This window comes from Erithacus rubecula, assembly GCF_903797595.1.
Source record: "Erithacus rubecula genome assembly, chromosome: 20".
Classification (NCBI taxonomy): Eukaryota; Metazoa; Chordata; class Aves; order Passeriformes; family Muscicapidae; genus Erithacus; species Erithacus rubecula.
This window is the reverse complement of record NC_136672.1, coordinates 10,951,094-10,968,703: the sequence shown is the minus strand read 5'-3', so window position 1 is coordinate 10,968,703 and position 17,610 is coordinate 10,951,094. Positions and strand designations below refer to the sequence as shown.

At 55.8% G+C, this 17,610-nt stretch overlaps 1 protein-coding gene across 1 annotated transcript in view; it reads left to right on the top strand.

Moving 5' to 3' along the window:
- RPTOR (regulatory associated protein of MTOR complex 1) overlaps positions 1 to 17,610 on the top strand; it is a gene marked incomplete at its 5' end in the record, with an annotated part of 102,646 nt that overhangs the window by 77,119 nt on the left and 7,917 nt on the right. The window contains 6 exon segments of the mRNA XM_079323682.1: positions 3,070 to 3,175; positions 5,819 to 5,933; positions 6,443 to 6,567; positions 7,665 to 7,769; positions 9,941 to 9,988; positions 15,698 to 15,804. Coding sequence (XP_079179808.1) covers positions 3,070 to 3,175; positions 5,819 to 5,933; positions 6,443 to 6,567; positions 7,665 to 7,769; positions 9,941 to 9,988; positions 15,698 to 15,804 — 606 coding nt within the window.

Below are 17,610 nucleotides of genomic sequence, written 5' to 3'. Positions count from 1 at the left end.
TTCCTCTGTCCTAGCAGGAATTAGAGCTACTTTTGGGATTGGGCTGCCTGTGTGTGCAGGGCACAGGGAGGAATCTGTGAGAACTTTCTCTGAGCTTTCTTTGGCTGGAAGTCAGGGCTGGCAGCTCGGGTGCTGCCTGAGTTTCCATGGAGCCCCTGTTCCTGCAGCACCAGGGAACAGTCCTGCCTGCTGCCTTTGGGGAGCTTCAGCCTCATGAAAAAGGCAAAGAGTGAAGTGTACCAAGTACTGATGGAAAAATGACATTGATGCTTAATTCTGGCTGTTCTTGTGGAGCTGCTGCCTGCCTTCATAAACAGGGAGAGACAAGACAACTGTTCCTGTAATGAATAAACATAAAATTACTCTGAGTGCATCTTAGTCATATTTAATTTATGAATTTAGTTTTGCTTCATGGACCTTGCCCTGAGAATGCTTTCACTGGAAAGACTGAGGGATTAATTTCCAGTGTAAATCAGGAGCTGCATTTCAAGCCCATCATTCCAGGTTTGATTTATTGATTATCTAATCAAATAAAGAGAGCAGGAAATGCTTCTCCATGTGCCAGGAAAAGCAGGTCCCTATCCCAGCTCTGATGTCTGCAGAAGCTTTTCCTCCTCCTGCAGTCCCTGGTGGCTCAGGGCTGTTCTGGGAGCCACGGGGCACAGGAAAGCCTCAGTGCCAGCTGTCAGGAAGTCCTGAGTCAAGGAGAGAGGGAGCCAGCATCTGTTATTTCCAGGGCTGGCAGAACATGCAGGCAGGAGCTGGGAAGGATCCTGGAAGGTGAGAATTACATAAGCAGCCCTTCCTGATAAATCCCTGCTGGAGCTGCTGCTCTGAGCCCTGGCTCCAGGTCCTGGGAGAGGAGTGAGATGCTGCAGGTGCTGCAGGGATGGTGACCTGGGAGAGCTGTGCCAAAGCTCCCTGCTCCCCTCCTGGCACCCCCAGGGACAGGGACAGACCTGGCCCAGAGAAGGAGAGCTCTGCTGGGAGGGTGCAGCTCCCTGCTCCCTGTCTGGGGAAGCTGGAGCCCTGGGGATGGACCTGTCCTGGTCCCCATCCTGCAGGGAGCAGAGCTGGGTTTCCTGTTTTCATGGATCCTCCCTCCTGGCAGGATGATCCCCAGAGGGGCCAGGACACCTCTACCTGCCTGCTCTGACCCTGCACTGCTGCTCCAAGGGCTCTTCCCTGGGCTTGCTTTAATTTATTCCCAGAGAAGCTGGATTTTCATTAAGGTGTGGGTGTCATCTCTCCCCTCTCAGATTCCTTTGATGTATTTTAGCTCAGGTTTGTTTATTGCTTTTCATTAGGGGTCGTTTGTCATTGCATGTCTAATAGGTGTTGTGCTGAAATAAAGTGCTTTTTCTTTGCCAGGAGGAAAGGTAGAGGGTGGGCTTCTTATTTTTTATTTATTTTACAGAAGCAGAAGTCCAGCTCAGTAACAGCTGTTTTCCAAAGGATAGCATGGTTTGAAGGCAGGGTTTGTAATAGTGACAGATGACTTAAGGACTTTCTTATTCAGGGAAAACTGGGTTTGTTTGTGGGGAATTTGTCTTCCTTCTGCAAGAGTTACTCCTTTGGAACAACCAGCATCAAAGGAAGCTGGATCAGAACCCTGTAGTTGATCCAAGGATGGTTCTGGAGCAGGGGAGTCTTGAATAATTTTTTAAGTATGAAAAACACCTCATATATAGCTCCTGCCATGGTTTGGGGTGAGATCTTAGGAGCTGATTCCTTTTGATCCTGTGTTCTGAATAAGGGTGGGAACAGCCCTGGGGCTGTGAGTTCCAGCCTGGCCTCGTGCCTGGAGCACAGGTTTTGTAGGGGAGCCATGGAGTGCTGAAACCTGGAGCTGTGGGGTGTGAATAAATATCAGCAAATGGCTCAGAGGGGCTGTGACTGCAGAGCCACTCTCCAATTTATAGGGGAATTTTGTGTGTCATCAAAGCCAGTGACACAGGGGCAGGTTTTCAGAACAGGGAACCAAAACAGGGCTGCTCCTGCTCAGTGGTGGAGGAAACCTGATCATGCCAGGGATTTGGGAATGTAGCCATGCCCTGCTCAGCCAGCAGCCCTAGATTAGCAGGAACAGGAAGGTTTCAGTGTGTTCTGAGCTGGCTGTAGCAGGGCCGTGCTCCCCCTTTGATCTGGGGGTTGTGTGTGATGCTTCTCAGCTGAGGGGAGTTAAGAGAGAAATCTGTGTTGTGCTGAGAGCAGCCTGCAGGGTTGGGAGGGGACAGGAGGCACCAGGACAGGAGCACAGTGACATCACTGAGTCCCTGAGCTGGGGCTGCAGCCTGGGGCTCACTGGGTGGGTGGGTGGGTGGGTGTGCTCCTGAGCTGTTACCTGTGTGTGTGTGTGTGTGTTCCTGTGCTTTTACCTGTGTCTCCTGAACTGTTACCTGTGTCTGTGTGTGTGTGTGTGTGTGTGTGTGTGTGTTCCTGTGCTTTTACCTGTGTCTCCTGAACTGTTACCTGTGTGTGTGTGTGTGGGAGTGTTCCTGAGCTGTTCCCTGTGCCTTCTGAGCTGTTCCCTGTGTCTGTGTGTGTGTCTCCTGTGCTGTTACCTGTGTGGGTGTGGGTGTGCTCCTGTGCTCTCTGTGTGTGTGTGTTCCTGTGCTGTTCCCTGTGTCTCCTGAGCTGTTCCCTGTGTCTCCTGAGCTGTTCCCTGTGTCTGTGTGTGTTCCTGAGCTGTTCCCTGTGTCTCCTGAGCTGTTCCCTGTGTTCCTGAGCTGTTCCCTGTGTTCCTGAGCTGTTCCCTGTATTCCTGAGCTGTTCCCTGTGTCTGTGTGTGTTCCTGAGCTGTTCCCTGTATTCCTGAGCTGTTCCCTGTGTTCCTGAGCTGTTCCCTGTGTCTCCTGAGCTGTTCCCTGTGTCTCCTGAGCTGTTCCCTGTGTCTGTGTGTGTTCCTGAGCTGTTCTCTGCGTTCCTGAGCTGTTCCCTGTGTCTCCTGAGCTGTTCCCTGTGTTCCTGAGCTGTTCCCTGTGTCTGTGTGTGTTCCTGAGCTGTTCTCTGTGTTCCTGAGCTGTTCCCTGTGTTCCTGAACTGTTCTCTGTGCATCCTGCCCTGCAGATCCCCGAGGAGCACGACCTGGAGAGCCAGATCCGCAAGGAGCGCGAGTGGCGCTTCCTGCGCAACGCCCGCGTCAGGAAACAGGCACAGAAAATCATCCAGAGGGGTGAGTGCTGCTAGCCCAGATAGCCCCAGCCTGGCCAGCCCCAGCCCAGATAGCCCCAGCCTGGCCAGCCCCAGCCCAGATAGCCCCAGCCTGGCCAGCCCCAGCCTGGCCAGCCCCAGCCCAGATAGCCCCAGCCTGGCCAGCCCCAGCCTGGCCAGCCCCAGCCCAGATAGCCCCAGCCTGGCCAGCCCCAGCCTGGCCAGCCCCAGCCCAGATAGCCCCAGTCCAGATAGCCACAGCCTGGCCAGCCCCAGCCTGGCCAGCCCCAGCCCAGATAGCCCCAGCCCAGATAGCCCCAGCCCAGATAGCCCCAGCCCAGATAGCCACAGCCCAGATAGCCCCAGCCTGGCCAGCCCCAGCCCAGATAGCCCCAGCCCAGATAGCCCCAGCCCAGATAGCCACAGCCTGGCCAGCCCCAGCCCAGATAGCCCCAGCCCAGATAGCCCCAGCCCAGATAGCCACAGCCTGGCCAGCCCCAGCCCAGATAGCCCCAGCCTGGACAGTGATAGCCCTCACACTGCTGCAGGTGTGTCCCTGCTGTTGCAGGTGTGTCCCTGCTGCAGGTGTGTCCCTGCTGCAGGTGTGTCCCTGCTGCTGTAGGTGTGTCCCTGCTGCTGTTGCAGGTGTGTCCCTGCTGCTGTTGCAGGTGTGTCCCTGCTGTTGTAGGTGTGTCCCTGTTGCAGATGTGTCCCTGCTGCTGCAGGTGTGTCCCTGCTGCTGCAGGTGTGTCCCTGCTGCTGTAGGTGTGTCCCTGCTGCTGCAGGTGTGTCCCTGCTGCTGTAGGTGTGTCCCTGCTGCTGTTGCAGGTGTGTCCCTGCTGTTGTAGGTGTGTCCCTGTTGCAGATGTGTCCCTGCTGCTGCAGGTGTGTCCCTGCTGCTGTAGGTGTGTCCCTGCTGCTGTTGCAGGTGTGTCCCTGCTGCTGCAGGTGTGTCCCTGCTGCTGCAGGTGTGTCCCTGCTGTTGCAGGTGTGTCCCTGCTGCTGCTGCAGGTGTGTCCCTGCTGCTGCAGGTGTGTCCCTGCTGCTGCAGGTGTGTCCCTGCTGTAGGTGTGTCCCTGCTGCTGCAGGTGTGTCCCTGTTGCAGGTGTGTCCCTGCTGTAGGTGTGTCCCTGCTGCAGGTGTGTCCCTGCTGCTGCAGGTGTGTCCCTGCTGTAGGTGTGTCCCTGCTGCTGCAGGTGTGTCCCTGCTGCAGGTGTGTCCCTGCTGCTCCCCAGCTCTCTGTCCTCAGCTGCTGGGGTTGGTCACCAGCTCAGCTTTGGAGTGCTGGAGGGTAAATCCAGAGCTGCAAGCTCAGGGTTTGCAGTGGGGCAGACCATGGAGCTGCTGGACCAGCTCAGGGACAGCTCAGGGATGTCTCTCAGCTCCCCTGCTCTGCTGAGCTCTGCAAGGGGCTGTTCACTCCTTGGGTCCCATCTGGTTTGCAATATTTGTGTCTGCAGCTCCCAGTGTGTCTCAGCTCTCTGAGGCTGCTTTGGGCTGCAATTCTCTCAGCACAGGAATTTATTCGAATCAAGTAGAACCCAGTGAAGCTTCCTGAAGAATTTGCATTCCTCAGTTTTTCCCTGAGCAGCAGAGGCTGGGGAGCCACAATTCCAGGAGCTCCTGGTGTCCTCCCCAGGCATGCCCAGCTGCTCCTCCCCAGGATGCTTTTTGGGGCACACAGGGCTGGAAATCCCAGTGTGCTGAAGGAAAAGTGCCCAGGGCTCAGCTCCCTGTGCTGGGAGGCTGCTCCTGGCAGTGCATTTGGAGCTTCCTGCTGGGAAACTGCAGGAAATCATCAAGCAGAGAAATACAGAAATGATCCTGGAGCCCAGGAGATGGCCTGGGAGATCTGATGGAATACAGAGAAGGGGATATTTCATGCTTGCCTGGAGAAGTTAAATCTCTTTCTAGACAGTGTTCATATTTGGTTGCTTGACCTGAGTGACTGAAATGCCACTTTTCATTAAAAAAATAAGGCAAACGTGAAATACTAAAAAGAATTAAAATAGACTTACAAGCTTTTAATGAAAATTAGATTCAATGCATTTGATGCATTCTAAAACAAACAGGGGCTGAATGGATGTCTCCTGGGTTTAGGGGTTTGTGTGATGGATTCAGAGAGTGCCAAACCCAGCAGTGTCAGGGGTCCCAACACTGTTTGTGAATAGCAAACTGCTCTGAAAACAAGATGGGAAAAGTCTTTACCCATCGTTTTAAGGTCTCCGTGGAAAATACATTTTTCATTTGCAAATTAACCTAAAATGTGAGGGAACTGAAATGGAAGGCTGAATAAATAATCCACAAGCTACAGCGAAATGCTGTATTTTAAACTGGAAAAAAAAAAAAAATAAAAAGGCAATTTTGTATTTTATATTTTGAAGAAGTAGTGTTGGATTTTCCTTCAACACAACCTGGCATTTCCCTGGCTTTGGCTGGGCTGGTTCTCTTTGCTTGCCAGTGTGAAGGATGGAAGATTTGTCACCTCCTTGGTGTGCACACCTGAGATAACTGAGGGGGCCTGAGACTCCTGGCAGGAGGGGAGGGCTGAGGGCAGGGGGACCCTGTGGCCCTGGGGAGCTGAGGGTGTCCTGGGCATCCCTGGGGACACCCTGGGGACACCCTGGGGCCATCCCAGGGGAGCTGAGTGCTGCTGTCCCCCCAGGCATCTCCCGGCTGGACGATCAGATCTTCCTCAACAGGAACCCAGGTGTGCCCTCCGTGGTGAAATTCCACCCCTTCACCCCCTGCATTGCTGTGGCTGACAAGGACAGCATCTGGTGAGGGCTGGGGACATGGGGACACTGCAGGGACAGCATCTGGTGAGGGCTGGGGACATGGGGACACTGCAGGGACAGCATCTGGTGAGGGTTGGGGACATGGGGACACTGCAGGGACAGCATCTGGTGAGGGCTGGGGACATGGGGACACTGCAGGGCCTGTCCTGGCTCTCTCTCAGCAGCTGCAGGGTTGGAATCCTGCCCTGGCAGGGTGGGCAGGGCTGGCACAGGTGCCCAGAGTGGCTGCCCTGGATGCCTGGCAGTGCCCAAGGCCAGGCTGGATGGGGCTGTAGCAGCTGGGACAGTGGCAGGTGTCCCTGCCATGGCAGGGGTGACACTGGGTGGGCTTTGAGGTCGTTCCAATCCACGATTCCACTGAATTATTAATCAACTGTTACTCCACGTGTTATTAATCAAATGATGCCAAACTCCCAAACTGGGTAGGAGTGCATCTCCTCACAGCTTGCACAGAGAACTGAAAACTCCCCTTTTGTTTGTGCCTGCCCCAGTTTCTGGGACTGGGAGAAGGGGGAGAAGTTGGATTATTTCCACAACGGGAACCCTCGCTACACGCGGATCACGGCCATGGAGTACCTGAACGGGCAGGACTGCTCCCTGCTGCTCACTGCCACAGGTGAGGCTCAGTCCCACCAGCAGGGCCTGGGCACCCTCCAGGTCAGCTGCTCTGACCTCCTCCTCTCCCCTCCACGGCTGCTCCCTTCCCTCCCTGCTCTCAGCTCAGAGCCCTTTCCAGCAAGTTCTTCCTTGTACTGAAATCTCTCAAATGTTTCCAAGGACTGACCAGTGGCTGAAGCCACTCCCATGGAGTCTTGGCTTGTCATGGCAGGGTTGTGTCACCCCCTGCTGTGGCACACCTGGGGAAAGGTGGCTGGAGTTGGTTAAAGCTGAAACTGTGCAGCAGCCAAAGTGCAGGAGCTGCAGCTCTGCCCCTGTGTGAGCTCATGGGCAGGGCAGGGCTCAGCCTCAGCACCACAGCTCCCAGCTGGGGCTGAGTTCCTCTGCAGCTCCCAGCTGGGGCTGAATTCCTCTGCAGCTCCCAGCTGGGGCTGAGTTCCTCTGCAGCTCCCAGGGGGTTGCATGAGGAGATCTTGCCCAGACTCTGCTCTGTGAAGCTGTGAGTCAGATCTGCCCCTCTCCCAAGGAACCATTCCAACCCTGGCACTCAGAGTGTTTTCAACAGCTTCTGCAGCTTCCTGCTCAACTGTACAGGTTGTAATTAAGGGAGGAGGGGGAAGGGGAGCTGAGAGAGCCTTTAGGACATATTTCTTTCAATTTATTGATTCTTAGCACAAAAGTTTCACAGATGGGGAGCAAATTGAAAAAAACACACGATGTTCTTGAAAGATTTGCTGCTGCTGGGCTGGGCTTTGATGCTGCTGCTTTGTGTTGAGTGGGTACTTGTGTGGCCCTTGGCACCAATCCAGAGATGAATCCTGGAGAAAATGAATGTCAAGGAAATGGAGAGACACTGAATGTCAGGTGTTGTTCAAGGGAGGAGAAAAAGCTCTTCCAGAACAGCTCCAATAGAACAAAGCTTTAGGTTTCTTGGATGTAAATTAGAGAGGGAAAACAGCTCCAACAGAAAGTGTCCAAGTGCCACTCTGAGATTTGGGGTCTGTGTGACTCCAGTTCTGCTTCTCCTCTTCCTCATGCACGAGGAGCTGCCCCAGCAGTGACTTTGCTTTGTGTTCTTTCCCTGTGCTCCCCAAGATGATGGTGCCATCAGAGTGTGGAAGAACTTTGCAGACCTGGAGAAGAACCCAGAGATGGTGACAGCCTGGCAGGGGCTGTCAGACATGCTGCCAACCACACGAGGTGGGTCCCACTGGGGTTTCTGGGGGGAGGGTGAAAATCAGCCTTGGTGCAGCTTTGCAAGAGGAGCCTGTGACCTCCTGTAGCCCCAGCTCCAATGTTGGCACTTTCTCCTCCCTGTTTATTGTGGGTCAGGAGGTGGCAGAGGGACATGTGCTCTAAACCTGGCACATGCAGAAGGGCAGCACAGTGAGACTCCAGCCTGCTTGGAATGTGAGGAAAGCTGGGCAGAAAAGGGTGGAAAGAGGAGCCCTGGCACCCAGCCCACGTGGGAGGAAGCCAGAAAACCAGTTTGTGTAACCCTGAAATCTGTTTCAGGACATCACAGGAGGTTTTAGGACATTACAGAAGGTTTTAGGACATTAAAGGAGGATATTAGGATATTAAAGGAGGTTTTAGAGCATTCCAGGAGGTGGATGTTCCCTCCTTCCCAAACCCAATCAGGTGCTGATGCTCTAATGGCAATTCTCTGTCCCTGGAATATTTCTGTCAGGCTGCAGGTTTTTCTGTGAGTGCTGTGGCTCAGCCACCCTTGGTGGGATTGATGGGAGGTGCTGGATGAGGCTGCCTGGCCCATGCTGTGCAGGAGGTCAGATGAGATGACCATCATCATTCATCCTGACCGTAAAAGCTGACAGTTCTCATTTCTGAGCTGATGTGGCTCATCCCAGGAGCCTGACACAGCTCTTTCAGCTATTCATTGGATTTTCCTGGGGCTGCCTCGTGTGTGTTTTTCCCTTAACACCTCTCAGGTGTTTGAGAGCAGTGCCCAGAGCTGATGAGGAGCTGCTGGAAGCTCAGAGCCTGCTGTGCCCATGGCTGAACCTGCCCTTTCCAGGTGGCAGCAGAGCAGGAGGGGCTGTGTGAGCAGGCAGGGCCCAGGGGCTGGGACAAGTTGTCCTTTGTGCTGTCACTCTGTAGTTCTGTACCAACAAAAACCAGCTTTGCTGGCTGCTGCTTGATGTTTCCCATCCCTGCATTCAGGTCAGAAAGGACTGTCAGTGTCTCTGGGCAGGGTTTAACTCTCATAAAGGACTGTCAGTGTCTCTGGGCAGGATGAACACCCAGAAAGGACTGTCAGTGTCACTGGGCAGGGTTTAACTCTCAGAAAGGACTGTCAGTGTCACTGGGCAGGGTTTAACTCTCAGAAAGGACTGTCAGTGTCACTGGGCAGGGTTTAACTCTCAGAAAGGACTGTCAGTGTCTGGCACTGCAGAACAGGCTCAGAGCTGAGAGAGCTCTGGGTGGTTCCATTTGCCAAAACAGGACTGGGGAAACTTTTAAATCTGTTCTCTTTAGGATTGGGGCTGCTTTTTTTTTTTTTTTTCCCTTGGCTTTTTATTTCCCTTATGGACTGAAGCAGTCTGGGGCCTTGTGAGGCATAAATTTTCTTTGCCTTCCACCTTCCCAGCAGATTGAGCAGAAGAGAAGGACAGATCTGTTTGTGGACAGAGAAATAAATGTAGGCACTTCAAAAGAGCTAAGTGGAGCAAGTCCCCGTGGAGATGAGAGTCTTGAGAGTCATCTGCTGCCAAGACCACAGCTGTGGTCCAGCACTGCCTCAGAAAACTGAGGATGCATCTTTGAAGCTGCAGAGCTCAGGAGTTTTACTGGAGTTTGTTTGCTCCCACTCTTGATTCCATCCCTTCTCTCCCAGCTTTTCCCCTGTGTCATAATGTCACACTCACCCCTGAAGTGCTCCTGAGAGCAGCCAGGACATGACCAGGACATGACCAGGACATGACCAGGACATCATTGTCAGGGCCATTTCCCCACTTAGAGAAGGAGAGGGGGATGTGTCACAGCTGAGTGCTCCTTTGAGGCTGCAGTGGCAGCTGGACAGAGGGACACTGAGGGGCAGACACAGAGCTCCCACATTTCCTGGCACAGCTCAGGGGGTGTTGCTTCCCTGAGTGCCCTCCCAGAGTGGAAACCCTGGTCCATGGCAGGGGCACCACGGGTCTGTGCAGCTCCCTGCAGCTCCTGGGTCTGTGCCTGGCTCTGGAGAGCAGGGCAGGCTCCTGGCCCTGCTCCCCAGGCTCTGCCCTCCCAGAAATGCTCTGCTGAACAACAGGGGGGCACCTGGGTGCTTCAGCTGTTGCTGTTTCTAATCCCAGTTTAAGCTGGGTCTTGCCCTGCCTGCCCCTGACCTTGCTGCTGCTGTCTCCTCACAGGTCTGGCCCGAAGGGTCTCCATCTACCTGGACAGGAGCAAGCAGGGAGGTGAGTGCTGTTCCTGTGCTCAGGGGCTGGGCAGCAGCTCCTCAGGGTGCCTGGTTGGGGTTTTGCTGTGGTTTGAGGGATTTTGGGTCTCTGGAAGTCTCTGCCAACCCCTGCCCTGTGTCTGCTCCCTGGGAATCTTCCTGCCAGCCCCTCTGAGCTCCCTCAGCCACAGGAGCTGGGGGGGAATTTGGGAGTCTCTGTTTGTTTTCCAGGGAGATTTCAAAGCATCCCTGGACAGAAGGGTTGGGGTGGGAGGTTCCAAATGGAGCCAGCACAAAGCTGGTGTGGCTTTGTTTGTGACACCCCTGGGCTGTGGAAAGGAGATGCTGGGGAATCTTTCCCAGCAGCTTCAGAATTGTGAGAGATAAGCAGAGAGAAGCCAAAGAGGGGAAATGCAGGTGGATCCATAGGAGTAATTCTTGTCTGTGAGGTGGGGAGGGCCTGTGGCCATGGCAGTGTCCCAGGCCAGGATGGAGGGGGCTGGGGCAGCCTGGGACAGTGGAAAGTGTCCCTGCCATGGCTGTGCCCACCCCAAACCCTGCTGGGATTCTGAGTCTCTGATAAATGTCACAGATTCCACTGTGCCACGTGGAGGGAAGGTGGAGGAAGTCCCCAGCTTGTCCCTCAGGAGCTGAGCAGGGTCTGGTGGCTCTGGATCCCCCAGGAGGGGGGAGCAGGGGCTGATGTGCCAGAGCCCTGCTCGTGCTGACATCACTCAGGATGTTCATCAATTATTGATATTTGCTGAGTGATCAGAGCTGGCAGTGTCTGCACTGATTAATCAGCCAGCTCCTGGCAGGGGCTGATTCAGAGCTCCTCAGTGGAGTTCAGCAGATCTCTGTGGCTCTGGGAGCTGGGCAGGAGTGAGCAGAGCTGATGTGTGGCTGCTGCTGCTGCCTGGCTGTGAAATCCCCCAGCAAAGGCTAAAATTAGCAGGGCTTGGCTGCAGGGAATCCCTGCTCAGGGAATCCCTGCTCAGGGAGCAGTTTCAGGGAATTCCAGAACTGGATCAATGCTGTGCTGCTCAGGGGCAGGGCAGCTCCAGGAAAACCTTCTCCAGCTGCCTCTGCTCTGCTGCTGACAAAGGCAGCACAACACCCTCCCTTCCCTCTGGAGAAGTGTAAAAATGTGTGGAATTAGTGCTGTCCTGGCAGCAAAGTGCAGCAGCAGTGTTTGGACACTGCCCCAGCCCTGGGAGTGTCCCAGGCCAGGCTGGATGGAGCAGGGGCACAGCTCCAGCCTGCCCCAGGAGCTGCTCAGCCTGGGGACCAAGGGGCAGAGGGCAGAGAGGCTTCCCCCATTCCCAGGAACCCCCAGCAGCAGTGAGGGCTGCAGGAGAAGCAGCACAGTTCTGCTGAGATTGTGTGGAGTCAATAAAATCAGTGGAGAACTCACAGCTCCAGGGGTTTGTGTTCCTTTAATTGAATTCCCAGCATCCCAGCCCCTGCTGTCCCTCACTGCAGAGTCCTTGGCACGAGGAGGGTGACACTTTTTGAGAGGATGTTGTAGAAATTAATGATGAGTGAGGTCATCCAGCCCTCCCACTGCTTCCTGGAAATTAAAGCAGGGATGTGTTTCACTGCTCAGCCAGGAGGGCCAGTGATTAAAAAATGATCAGTGAGAATGCAGGATGTTTAATAGTGTGTTCATGTAGCTGTTGCTGATTCCTCTGAAATGCCAAGGACAGCCTGGCCATGCTCCTGTGACCTTACAGATGTTGGGAATGCAGCTGCCCTCACCACATTAGCACTGGAATTCTTCCATGGAATTGTCCATTCCAGGCAAATATCTCTGGCTCAGGGGCAATCCTGAGGGAACAGCCTTGGGAAGTTTTACCTTCAGGAGCAGCTGTTGGTGTGGATAAACCCAGCCAGACAGAGCTGCCAGTGCTGGCTTTGAAAGGCTCAAACAAACAACCCAAACCAAAAAACATCACCACCTCCACCACAGACATTTAAAACTTCCTTTCCCTGAGCTGTGGAAGATTTGTTGCTCATTATCTAAGAACATAATATCCCTATGGGGAAAATTGTGCTCTCAGCTCCTGATGCATTGCAGCAGTGCAGGGCTGGTTCCTGCAGCTCTGGCAGCACCAGGACCCACCATGGGGCTGGGACAGGGGCTGGGACAGCTCTGATTGCTGCTGGGAGGGTGGCAGGTCAGGCAGAGCCAGCCCTGGGGCTGTGCAGGTGCTCAGAGCAGCACCTGTGGGCAGGAGGGGATAAAGAACAGCTCAGGTGTTCAGCACCTGTGAGCAGGAGGGGAGGGAACAGCTCAGGTGTTCAGCACCTGTGAGCAGGAGGGGATAAAGAACAGCTCAGGTGTTCAGCACCTGTGAGCAGGAGGGGATAAAGAACAGCTCAGGTGTTCAGCACCTGTGAGCAGGAGGGTTGGGAACAGCTCAGGTGTTCAGCACCTGTGAGCAGGAGGGGTGGGAACAGCTCAGGTGTTCAGCACCTGTGGGCAGGAGGGGATAAAGAACAGCTCAGGTGTTCAGCACCTGTGAGCAGGAGGGGTGGGAACAGCTCAGGTGCCAAGCCCAGCAGCCAGAGCCCTGTGGGTGGGCTGCAGGCTCAGTTGTAACATCCTGGAGCAGGACCTCTGTTAATTAAACAGGAAATGATCATTAATATTCATCCCACGTTTGCTCTCATCCCAAAACACCCTGAATTGAGCATGGAAACATGAGCCAATCCTGGATCATCTCTGCCATGCAAACCTTTGCCTGTACATAGAAATAGTTCAGCTATTTCTGTCTCATTCCATACTGTGAGAGCTGCTCTGGATGGAACATTTCTCAGTCAGAGGAAGCTTTCCTTCCCCTCACACACTTCCAAGTGACTGACATTTGTGTCCAAGGGCTTTTCTGCTCTTCAGGCAGGTTGGAATTCTGGTTCAGCATTCCCAGGTGAATGGTTCAGCATTCCCTTTTTGGGGTGCAGCAGGAGCAGAGCCCCCAGCCCAGGGCTCAGCACAGGCACCTTTGCAGCCAGGACCCACCACCCCCAGGCTTTGGGATGATCCAAATCCTCTTCCAGGGAGCAGCAGTTATCCCTGAGCTGAGCTATTAAGTTTTAGTAAGAAAGGCAGGAAGGTCTCAAGCCACACCATAGCCAGGACACCCTGGCAGTGTCCAAGCCAGGCTGGACAGGGCTGGGAGCTCCCTGGGCAGTGGAAGGTGCCCATGGCAGGGGTGGTTGTTGAGGTCCCTTCCAGCCCAGACTATTCCAGGATTCTGTGTTCATTCCCTCCTTTGTTTTCCAGCCTGGGTGGGAATGAACCCTTGTTCTTTCCATCTGCTTGTCTCTCATGGGAATCTTTGTGCAGTCCCTCAGTGAGGCTTTCTCTGCCCTTCTGGATGTCACTGCTGAATGTCCTCAGTGACAAACCCTGACAGGCACAGCAGGAGAGGCACCAGAAATGGCAGCTGTGCCCCCAAACTCAGAACAGCCTGTCCCCCTGCACAGAATAGCCCCTGGAACCACAGCTGGACAGGACTTGGTGCTGATCAGGAAAAAAAACCTTCCCCAGGCTGGGGAGTGTTCCTGGGGATGGGGAGATTCCCCAAACTGGGAATGTTCCTGGGGATGGGGAGATTCCCCAAACTGGGAATGTTCCTGGGGATGGGGAGATTCCCCAAACTGGGAGTGTTCCTGGGGATGGGGAGATTCCCCAAACTGGGAATGTTCCTGGGAATGGGGAGATTCCCCAAACCGGGAATGTTCCTGGGAATGGGGAGATTCCCCAAACTGTGAATGTTCCTGGGGATGGGGAGCTTTCCCAAACTGGGAATGTTCCTGGGAATGGGGAGATTCCCTAAACTGGGAATGTTCCTGGGGATGGGGAGATTCCCCAAACTGGGAATGTTCCTGGGGATGGGGAGCTTTCCCAAACTGGGAATGTTCCTGGGAATGGGGAGATTCCCCAAACTGGGAATGTTCCTGGGGATGGGGAGCTTTCCCAAACTGGGAATGTTCCTGGGAATGGGGAGATTCCCCAAACTGGGAATGTTCCTGGGAATGGGGAGATTCCCCAAACTGGGAATGTTCTGGGGCTGGGGAGCTCTGGGGCTGCCTGGGAGCTCTTTGCTGAGCCCCATCAGGGATGGGAGCAGCCAGATCCATCTCAGCTGCCAGGTTAATCCTGTCACATGGGCTGTAAACAGATGACAAATGCAAACCCTTCAGTGGTGTTTATCATCTCCATCACTGCCTGCTTGTTTGCCTCAGCTCTCCAGCCCTGTGAGCTGCCAGGCAGTCTGGAGGAACAATCCATCTGACTGAAGATAAAGATCCAGGCTCCCAGGTCAGCCCAGAGTCCCGAATTTCCTGCAGGGGGTGAGGGACTGGCAGTAAACATCAGTGACCTCCTCCATGGATGTGGCAGGATCAGGAATGGCTGGGCTGTGGTGCTCAGGAAGGGGAGAGGGGCAGAGTGTTTTCTCTGAAGCTGTGCAGAACAAGGTCATCCCATCGTGCTGGAGGAGAACTCAGTGTTCACAGGACTGGCTGCTGTTTCCTTTGTGCTCTGTAACTGTGGGTGTTCTGGTACAGGTACTTGTGGGCCTCTGGTGACAAAAGAGCACATGGGGCAGGCTTAGACTTCCTGCTGGGGATGGTTCCTGGCAGAAAATCCAGACAAATGCACGTTTTCTACCTTGTGGAGAAGCACCTGGTGGAGTGGAGACAGGGATGGTGCTGAAGGCAGTGAGTGCTCAGGGCACGAGCTGCAGTCCTGATGCATTGCAGAGGGTTCTGACTCCAGGTCTGGGTGGTTATGAAACACTGCTCAGCACCAGAGACTCGGTCTGGCACGGAGGAGAGGCTGGACAACTGCTCTGAGACAGGGATGGGGCTGTGTGAGACAGGAATTCTGCTCTGAGACAGGGATGGGGCTGTGGGAGACAGGAATTCTGCTCTGAGACAGGGATGGGGCTGTGTGAGACAGGAATTCTGCTCTGAGACAGGGATGGGGCTGTGTGAGACAGGAATTCTGCTCTGAGACAGGGATGGGGCTGTGTGAGACAGGAATTCTGCTCTGAGACAGGAATCCTGCTGCTGCCCCTGCCCTCCCGAGGGGCTGGAACAGGCACCAAGCCTGGAGTTCTCCTCTGGTTCCCTCCTGTTGTGCTCCCAGGGTGTTGGTTTGTGTTTTTAACAGTGTGGATGGGTTGTGCTGAGCTTCCCCTGGAGACTGATCTGTGCCCTCGGGAGGTGTTGGAGCTGCTGTCACTGCAGGGTGTTCCCCTCTCAGCAGCCAGTGCAGCAGACTGGTTTGTGCTCCCTCCAGCTGTGAAATTCTCTCCACTGCTGCCCTGACTTGGCTGTTCCCGGTCCAGGAGCATCTCCCACATCCTTGTGATAGAGCCAGGAGTCAGCCCAGGACTCCCAGGTCCCTGTGAGGTGGCACAGTGAGTCTGTGCCATCAGCATTCAGTGTTAATGTTCTGTGAAGTGCTGGGCACTGCTGCCCCCGGCAGTTCCTGGAAGTCGTGCTCCCCTCCCCAGGGACCCAGCAGGCTCAGGGTTTGCACTCAGATGCAGGAGCAGCTGGTTCAGCCCCATCTGGAGGCTGTGGGGGGTGTCTGTGCGTGTCATTTTGCATTTCCTCTGGTGACAGTGTCTGCAGCACGAGGTCAGCAGAGCCGGTGCTCCAGGCAGTGCAGCCCTGCCCTGCTGGCACTGATCTGCTGCCTTGCCTCGTGTCTCAGGAGCAGGGATGGTGGTGGACTGGGAACAAGAAACCGGGCTGCTGATGACCTCGGGGGACGTGAGGATAATCCGGATCTGGGACACGGACCGGGAGATGAAAGTGCAGGTGAGAGCTGTGTGCTCCTCCCTCCTGGAGCCCCTCCCATGGGCACCGTGCCCCGGAGCTGCTGGAGCCCCTGTGTCCCTGTGTCCCTGTGCCCTGTGTCCCTGTGCCACTGTGTCCCTGTGTCCCTGCTTCCCTGTGTCCCTACTCCCTGTGTCCCTGCTCCCTGTGCCCCTGTGTCCCTGTGTCCCTGTGCCCCTGTGCCACTGTGTCCCTGTGCCCCTGCTTCCCTGTGTCCCTGCTCCCTGTGTCCCTGTGTCCCTGTGCCCCTGTGTCCATACTCCCTGTGTCCCTGCTCCCTGTGCCCCTGTTTCCCTGTGCCCCTGTGTCCCTGTGTCCCTGTGCCCCTGTGCCCGTTTCCCTGTGCCCCTGTGTCCCTGTGCCCCTGTGCCCCTGTGCCCTGCCAGCCCCTGTGTCCCTGTGCCCCTGTGCCCCTGTGCCCCTGTGTCCCTGTGTCCCTGTGCCCCTGTGCCCCTGTGTCCCTGCTCCCTGTGTCCCTGTGTCCCTGTGCCACTGTGTCCCTGTGTCCCTGTGTCCCTGTGCCCCTGTGCCCCTGTGCCCCTGCTCCCTGTGTCCCTGTGTCCCTGTGCCACTGTGTCCCTGTGCCCCTGTGTCCCTGTGCCCCTGCTTCCCTGTGTCCCTGTGTCCCTGTGTCCCTGCTCCCTGTGTCCCTGTGCCCCTGTGTCCCTGTGCCCCTGCTCCCTGTGTCCCTGTGCCCCTGCTTCCCTGTGTCCCTGTGTCCCTGCTCCCTGTGTCCCTGTGCCCCTGTGTCCCTGTGCCCCTGTGTCCCTGTGTCCCTGTGTCCCTGCTCCCTGTGTCCCTGTGCCCCTGTGTCCCTGTGCCCCTGCTCCCTGTGTCCCTGTGCCCCTGCTCCCTGTGTCCCTGTGTCCCTGTGTCCCTGTGCCCCTGCTTCCCTGTGTCCCTGTGCCCTGTGCCCCTGTGTCCCTGCTCCCTGTGCCCCTGTGTCCCTGCTCCCTGTGCCCTGTGTCCCTGTGTCCCTGTGCCCTGTGTCCCTGTGTCCCTGTGTCCCTGTGCCCCTGCTTCCCTGTGCCCTGTGTCCCTGTGTCCCTGTGCCCTGTGTCCCTGTGTCCCTGTGCCCCTGCTTCCCTGTGCCCTGTGTCCCTGTGTCCCTGTGTCCCTGTGCCCTGTGCCCCTGTGTCCCTGTATCCCTGTGCCCTGTGCCCCTGTGTCCCTGTGTCCCTGTGCCCTGTGTCCCTGTGTCCCTGCTCCCTGTGCCCTGTGTCCCTGTGTCCCTGTGCCCTGTGTCCCTGTGTCCCTGCTCCCTGCTCCCTGTGTCCCTGCTCCCTGTGCCCCTGCTTCCCTGTGCCCTGTGTCCCTGTGTCCCTGTGCCCTGTGTCCCTGTGTCCCTGTGTCCCTGCTCCCTGCTCCCTGTGTCCCTGCTCCCTGTGCCCTGTGTCCCTGTGCCCTGTGTCCCTGTGCCCCTGTGCCCCTGCCTGTCTGGCTCAGGGTCACCTTCCAAGCTCAATAAAACCACACAGATGCTCAGGGAGTGAGTCAGGGCTCTCCTGGAAGCTGCTCTGCATGGGTGGGCAGCAATGTCTGGGGAAGCTGTGGAATCCAGAGGTTCCACACTGAACTGGGATCCACAGGAAGGCACTGGGATGCAGAGATGGGCACTGGGATGCAGAGATGAGCACTGGGATGCACAGGAGGGCACTGGGATGCAGAGATGGGCACTGGGATGCAGAGATGAGCACTGGGATGCACAGGAGGGCACTGGGATGCAGAGATGAGCACTGGGATGCAGAGATGAGCACTGGGATGCAGAGATCGGCACTGGGATGCAGA